General features: G+C 41.8%; 1 protein-coding gene across 1 annotated transcript in view; it reads left to right on the forward strand.

Annotated features, from left to right (window-relative positions):
- The window catches only part of SEC11A (SEC11 homolog A (S. cerevisiae)), a 48,197-nt gene that overhangs the window by 22,991 nt on the left and 17,644 nt on the right, over nucleotides 1-7,562 (forward strand). Inside the window, exon 2 of the mRNA XM_011961062.1 lies at nucleotides 3,351-3,460. Within this exon, the coding sequence (XP_011816452.1) occupies nucleotides 3,351-3,460 (110 nt within the window). The remainder of the gene's footprint in view (nucleotides 1-3,350; nucleotides 3,461-7,562) is intronic.

Genomic DNA, 7,562 nt, shown 5'->3' on the forward strand with positions numbered 1-7,562 from the left:
AGGCACGTGCCACCGCGCCTGGCTAATTTTTGTATTTTTAGTAGAGATGGGGTTTCACCATGTTGGCCAGGCTGGTCTTGAACTCCTGATCTCGTGATCTCTAAAAGTGACCTCGGCCTCTAAAAGTGCTGGGATTACAGGCGTGAGCCACTGCGCCCGGCCTTTTTTGTACTTTTTTATAGAGATTAAGGTCTTGCTTTCTGGTCTCGAACTCCTAGGCTCAAGTGATCCTCCCACCTCGGCCTCCCAAAGTGTTGGGATTACAGGCATGAGTCTTTGTGCCTAGTCCCTCATTGTACATTTTGAACGTCATACATTAACACCCTAGTATGAAAGTAAACAAACAATTAATTTTTAGAATGGTTGGGGCAAATACCAGAACAAATAGCTAGAAGAGATGAAAATGGTGGCCTGCCATGGCTAGGATATTGCTTTTTTTTTTTTACATATTCTTGTATGTATGTGTGTGTGTGTGTTGGTAAAAATTATAATGGATTTCAAAAGGGAAGAAGTAGAAAATGCAGATGATCAAAATGAAATAAATAAGAATTGCCTAGTATTACACCCCCAAATATAACAACTAACATTTATTTTATTTTCTTCCTTTTTATTATTATTATTTTTTTTGAGACAGAGTCTTGCTCAGTTGCCCAGGCTGGAGTGCAATGGTGCGATCTCAGCTTACTGCAACCCCCGCCTCCTGGGTTCAAGTGATTCTTGTGCCTCAGCCTCTTGAGTAGCTGGGTTTACAAGCATGTCCCACCACACCCAGCTAATTTTTGTGTTTTTAGTAGAGATGGGTTTCGCCATGTTAGCCAGGCTGGTCTCCTACTTCTGGCCTCACGTGATCTGCTCACCTCAGCCTCCCAAATTGCTGGGATTACAGACGTGAGCCACTGCACCTGGCTTCTTCCATTTTTTTCTACGCATTTTTTGGAATTTTTCAGAAAAATTGAAAGACATTGTTGTAATCTGTCACACAGATCCAACAATTATTAGCATTTTTGCCCTATGTGTTCTATGTATACTTATGTGTGTGTGCATATATAGAATTTTTTTTTGCTGAATCAGTTGAAAATGAGTTGCAGATATGATAATGATAATTCACCCCTAACTACAACTACTAGCCAACTACTACTAATATGCATCTCTTATGATAAGGACAGTGTTCTATATAACCACAACACCATTATCACATAATTTAAGAAAATTAGAGGCTGGGTGCAGTGGCTCACATCTGTAGTCCCAGCACTTCGGGAAGTCAAGGTGGGTGGATTGCTTGAGGACAGGAGTTTGAGACCAGTCTGGCCAGCATGGTGAAACCCTGTCTCTACTAGAAATACAAAAATTAGCCAGGCATGATGATGCGTGCCCATTGTAATCCCAGCTACTTGGGAGACTGTGGCATGAGAATCATTTGAACTTGGGAGGCAGAGGTTACAGTGAGCTGAGATCATGTCACTGCACTGCAGCCTGTGTGATAGAGCAAGACCCTGTCTCAAAAAAAAAAGAAAAAAGAAAAGAAAAGAAAAAAAAGAAAATTAACACAAATTTCCTAGTGTCATTTAATATTCAAATCATATTTTGAGTTTCCCCAATTCACCCCAAAATGTCTTTTATAGTTCAGATTTTTTCTTACGCTTTTTTTTTTTTTTTTGAACCAAGATCCAGCCAAAGTTTGTGTATTGTTAGAACTGAATGAGAAGGAAGAAAAAAACAACAAAGAAACCAAAGTTTGTGCATTGTATTTGGTTGTTGTATCTCTTTAGTCCTTTTTAATCTAGAACAGTCTTCCACCTTTTTTTTCATGACATTGAATGACGTTGGATTTTTGAAGAGACTAGGACAGTTCTGTAGAATGTCCACAAGCAAATCTTATCAAAAGTGACCAGGCATTGTGGCTTACACCTGTAATCCCAGCCCTTTGGGAGGCTGAGGTAGGCGGATTGCTTGAGCCCAGGAGTTCAAGATCAGCCTGGGCAATATGGCGAAACCTCTTCCCTACAAAACATACAAAAATCACCACATCTGGCTACTCAGGAGGCTGAGGTGGGAGGATTGCTTGAGCCCAGGAGTTGGAGGTTGCAGTGAGCTGTGATTGTGCCACTATACTCCAGCCTGGGTGACAGAGTAAAACCTTTTGAAACTTTTGTTTTTTCACTTTATATTACTAATGTTTTGTTAGATCCACAGGTTCAGTCCTGTGTTTAAGTTTCTTCATAGTTGGACCTTAATATACTTTTTCAGATCTCTCCCAGTACTTTCCAGTACCAGCTTTTTCCTTGAACTATTTGCTTTGGTGTCTAGTCATCCTCTCTATACTTTTTCCAACCTTGGCCCAAAACAGTTAGCTCACATTATTTCTCTTATCTGATTTTGTAATATTTTTTGCCTTTTTCCATATGTTCTGAATTTTCTTTATTTGAAATTGAAATGCCTTCTGGTGTTTTATCTGTTTATTCAAGTCACAGAATTTTAGAATTTGTGGAGTACTAGAGATTTGGTAAGAAAGCTGACCTTCAAGTCTTGACTATGTGACTGATAAGCTATAGGACTTGGTGAAGTCTCCTCTTTTTGAGACAGTTTCCTTAACTGTAAAATGAGAAGGTAGAGTTAAATGTCATTGACTATTCCCATGATTATCAAGGGATAAGTATGGTAGAAAAGTAATAGAGGGCCGGGCGTGGTGACTCATGCCTGTAATCCCAGCACTTTAGGAGGCAGAGGTGGGCAGATCATTTGAGGTTAAGAGTTCGAGACCAACCTGACCAACATGGTGAAACCCCGTTTCTACTGAAAATACAAAAAAATTAGCTGGGCGTGATGGTGCATGCCTGTAGTCCCAGCCACTCGGGAGGATGAGGCTGTAGAATTTCCTGAACCCAGGAGACGGAGGTTGCAGTGAGCTGAGATGGCACCACTGCACTCCAGCCTGGGTGACAGAGCGAGAGCGAGGCTCCAAAAAAAAAAGAAAAGAAAAGTAATAGAGGAGTTCAGAAGCAGAGACAGATTACTGTTGGCTGGTAAGTAGCATGGGTATGATTGAATTTAAGCTGAATGATTATGGAGCCCAAATGAAATAACTTTTGTGAAAGGTTCTTAAAATAATATGGTGTTATATAAATGTAACTGATGTTTTACCAAACAAAATGGAGCAGGGTGCTTTGGCGAAAGAAGGGGGGCCTGTATTGATGTGCTGATGGCATAATTATTGTAGTATATTAAAGAATGTCTCAGAACTGTAGTTATCCTAATAGTACTGCTTGAAACTTTCAAATTGTTACCGCTCTCAATTCCTTTCCAAAGTGGGGATAATGGTGGATCTGATCTCTTCTCTTTTGTTCTTGCAGCTCTATTATCAAGTCCTAAATTTCGGAATGATTGTCTCATCGGCACTAATGATCTGGAAGGGGTTAATGGTAATAACTGGAAGTGAAAGTCCAATTGTAGTGGTGCTCAGGTAACAATTTTTCCTTTCAAGGCATGGAATTGCATGGCATTACTTGGGAGAAAAATTGAGATACGAATAACTGGTATATCATTCCCTTAGAAACTACTCTTTTCCAGAAAAGGGCCTGGAAGAAAATTAGTCACTACTTCTCAATTGTAAGAAATTCTCAGGCTGGGCGCAGTGGCTTATGCCTGTAATCCCAGCAATTTGGGAGGCTGAAGCAGGCGGATTGCTTGAGCTCAGGAATTTGAGACTAGCTTGGGCAATGTAGTGAAACCCTGTCTCCACAAACAATACAAAAATTAGTGGGTGTGGTGGCATGCACCTGTAGTCTCAGCTACTCGGGAGGCTGAAGTGGGAGGATTGCCTAAGCCCTGGAACTTGAGGCCTGCAATGAGTTGTGATTGCACCACTGCACTCCAGCCTGGGCGACAGAGCGAGACCCTGTCTCCAAAAAAAAAAAAAAAAAGAGGGATAGAAAAGAAATTCTCACTTTGTTAGGCTGTTAGGCATTTCCATTCAGAACCCCAAAGGGCTCATGACCATTCTACAAAAAGGTTACCATGTGAGGTTTCTTTTTGTCACATCCTTTAAGAAAGTGTCTTGGCCGGGCGCGGTGGCTCAAGCCTATAATCCCAGCACTTTGGGAGGCTGAGACGGGCGGATCACGAGGTCAGGAGATCGAGACCATCCTGGCTAACACGGTGAAACCCCGTCTCTACTAAAAATACAAAAAAACTAGCCGGGCGAGGTGGCGGGCGCCTGTAGTCCCAGCTACTCCGGAGGCTGAGGCGGGAGAATGGCGTGAACCCGGGAGGCGGAGCTTGCAGTGAGCTGAGATCCGGCCACTGCACTCTAGCCCGGGCCACAGAGCAAGACTCCGTCTCAAAAAAAAAGAAAAAAAAGAAAGTGTCTCATTGTACTTTATTTTCCTGAAATTGTTCTGTCTTTTTATATTCCTCACTTTGATACACCAGGCCTGATATTTAGTTGTTAGTTCATTAGATGTTATAGTACTTCCACAAATTAAAGAGTTTTTCTGTAGCATGTTCTCAATGTCAGTATAGAAGAATCACTAATTATTTCCAAGTTTCCTGCTGACCTTTAAATATCACTTCTAAACTAGACTCCAGGAATTTTGAAGGCATTAATACCATCTCTTATGGTGACAAATAGTACTGAATTTTTTTCTCCACTCTGCTTCCTTCCCTATCTTTGCACTCATACTCTTAGTGAATGTTTTTTTTAAAAATGGGGTCTCGCTCTGTTTACCCAGGATAGAGTGCAGTGGCGCCATCATAACTCATAGCAGACTCCACCTACCAGTCTCAAAGGATCCTTCCATTTTATCCTCCCGAGCAGCTGGGACTGCAGGCCTGCTCCACCACACCTGGTTAATTTTTTAATTTTTTTGTAGAGACGGTGTATTAGTCCATTTTCATGCTGCTGATAAAGACATACCCAAGACTGGGCAATTTACAAAAGAAAGAGGTTTAATGGACTTACAGTTCCACGTGACTGGGGACATGGCAGAAGGTGAAAGGCACGTCTCATAGGGCAGCAGACAAGAGAAGAGAGCTTTTGCAGTGGAACTCCCCTTTTTAAAACCATCAGATCTCATGAGACTTATTCACTATCACCAGAGCAGCACAGGAAAAACCTGCGCCATGATTCAATTACCTCCTACCAGGTCCCTCCCACAACAGGTGGGAATTCAAGATGAGATTTGGGTGGGGACACAGCCAAACCATATCAAATAGGATCTCACTGTGTTGCCCAGTCTGGTCTTGATCTCCTAGGTTCAAGCAATCCTCCTACCTTGGCCTCCCAACATGCTGGGATTATAAGCATGAGTCACCATGCCCAGCCACTCTTAGTGATTTTAAAACCTAATTTAGTAACTCATTTTTAGAGAATTACCACTTGGTTGTTTAATTGAAACATTACAGGCTGGGTGTGGTGGCCCATGCCTGTAATCCCAGCACTTTGGGAGGCTGAGTCAGACAGATCACTTGAGACCAGGAGTTCGAGGCCAGCATGTTGAAACCCCGTCTCTACTAAAAATACAAAAATTAGCCGGGTGTGGTGGCAGGCGCCTGTAGTCCCAGCTACTCAGGAGGCTGAGGCAGGAGCTTGAACCTAGGAGGCGGAGGTTGCAGTGAGCAGAGATCGCTCCATTGGACTCCAGCCTGGGCGACGAGCGAAACTCTATCTCAAAAAAAAAAGAAACATTATAGTTTTGTCAGATTTTGGGCTTAATTTTGTAAGCCCAAATCCTTTCTGGAGATAATGGACTGCAGATTTAAAATAAATTGAATTATTAATATTATCTAGAATCGAAGTAATAGTACGTTAACATTATCTAGACTCTAAGTAATAGTGCCTAGATTACTCTTTTTAAACCAAATTATTGAGATGTGATTGACATACAAAAAGCTGTACATATTTAATGTGTACACCTTGATCAATTTGCAGGTAAGTATATTCCTGTGAAACCATCACCACAATCATGGAAGTGACTATATTCATCACTTTCAAAAGTTTCCCCCCTTTCTATTTTTTTGTGATAAGAACATTTAACACAGGGCCTCCCTCCATCGCCCAGACTGCTGTGTGCCATCACACCTGGCTAATTTTTGTTTTTTATAGAGACCGAGTCTTGAACTCCTGATCTCAAGTGATCCTCCCGCCTCAACCTCCCAAGTGCTGGGATAATAGGCTTGAACCATCGTGCCTGGCCCCCAGTTTCTCCTTTTCCTTCTTCTTCTCCTTCTCCTTCTTCTCCTTCTCCTTCTCCTCCTTCTTCTCCTTCTCCTCCTTCTTCTCCTTCTTCTCCTTCTCCTTTTCCTTCTCCTTCTTCTTCTCCTTCTCCTTCTTCTTTTCCTCCTTTTCCTCCTTCTCCTCTTTCTCCTCCTCCTCCTTCTCCCTTCTCCCTTCTCCTCCCTTCTTTCTTCTTCTTCCTCCTCCTCCTCCTTCTCCTTCTTTCTTTTTTCTTTTTTTTTAATTTTGAAACAGAGTCTCACTCTATTGCTCAGGCTGGAGTACAGTGGCATAATCTCAGCCCACTGCAACCTCCACCTCCTGGGTTTAAGTGATTCTCCTGCATCAGCCTCCTGAGTAGCTGGGATTACAGGTGTGCGCCACCATGCTCAGCTAATTTTTGTATTTTTAGTTGAGATTGGGTTTCACTGTGTTGGCCAGGCTGGTCTCGAACTCCTGACCTCAGGTGACCTGCCCACCTTGACCTCCCGAAGTGCTGGAATTACAGGTGTGAGCCACTGCACCTGGCCGAGATTTTTTAAAAGTTCCTCAGGTCATTCCAATGTGCAGCAAAGTTTGAGACCCACTGCTATATCGCTTTACATAGAGGGATGAGAGTCTTTAAACAAAAGTGTTTGGAGTTTGTACTTATTCCTGCATTGAACTTTATTTCTTGTCTTTCTATTCTTACTTAAGCTGTTGTTATAGAAAACTGGAGCTTGAGTTTCTGAAAAATACTGATGGGCTACTTCTTTTTAGATAAAAGGGGGCTCATAAATTAGTGCAAATATCTTAGGACCTTTTTAGGACTTGGTGTATGATGGAAGAGGTAAGAGGTAAGAAGATACTCTGTAGAAGTTAGTCTTACTTATTACCATATAATTGAATCTTTTCCTGGCTTCTGAAATTCTTAGGCAAAAATCTCTGCTTATCCCTTGTTTTTTTTTCTCTTTTTAAAATAAGTAAATTGATAACACAAGCATTATCTCTGTGGCTGACAGTTCTTTGACTTGATGAGCCATTTTTCCTTCTAAATAAGTTGAACCTGTAAGGTCATCTTGGCTGTTATCTTTATAAATGGCAGAGGAAGATGATCCGGTTCTAATTTGCATATTTGAATATGTTTAGTGTTTTCAGATGAAGTGAGAATAAGGGCATTGTTTTAAAGTTCATTCTTTTATATTCTGTTTGTCATTTGAAATTTTAAAAGGTTGGCCGGGCGCAGTGGCTCAAGCCTGTAATCTCAGCACTTTGGGAGGCTGAGGTGGGCGGATCACGAGGTCAGGAGATCGAGACCATCCTGGCTAACACGGTGAAACCCCGTCTCTACTAAAAATACAAGAAAATTAGC

This window comes from Colobus angolensis, unplaced genomic scaffold (assembly GCF_000951035.1).
Source record: "Colobus angolensis palliatus isolate OR3802 unplaced genomic scaffold, Cang.pa_1.0 Scaffold534, whole genome shotgun sequence".
Classification (NCBI taxonomy): Eukaryota; Metazoa; Chordata; class Mammalia; order Primates; family Cercopithecidae; genus Colobus; species Colobus angolensis.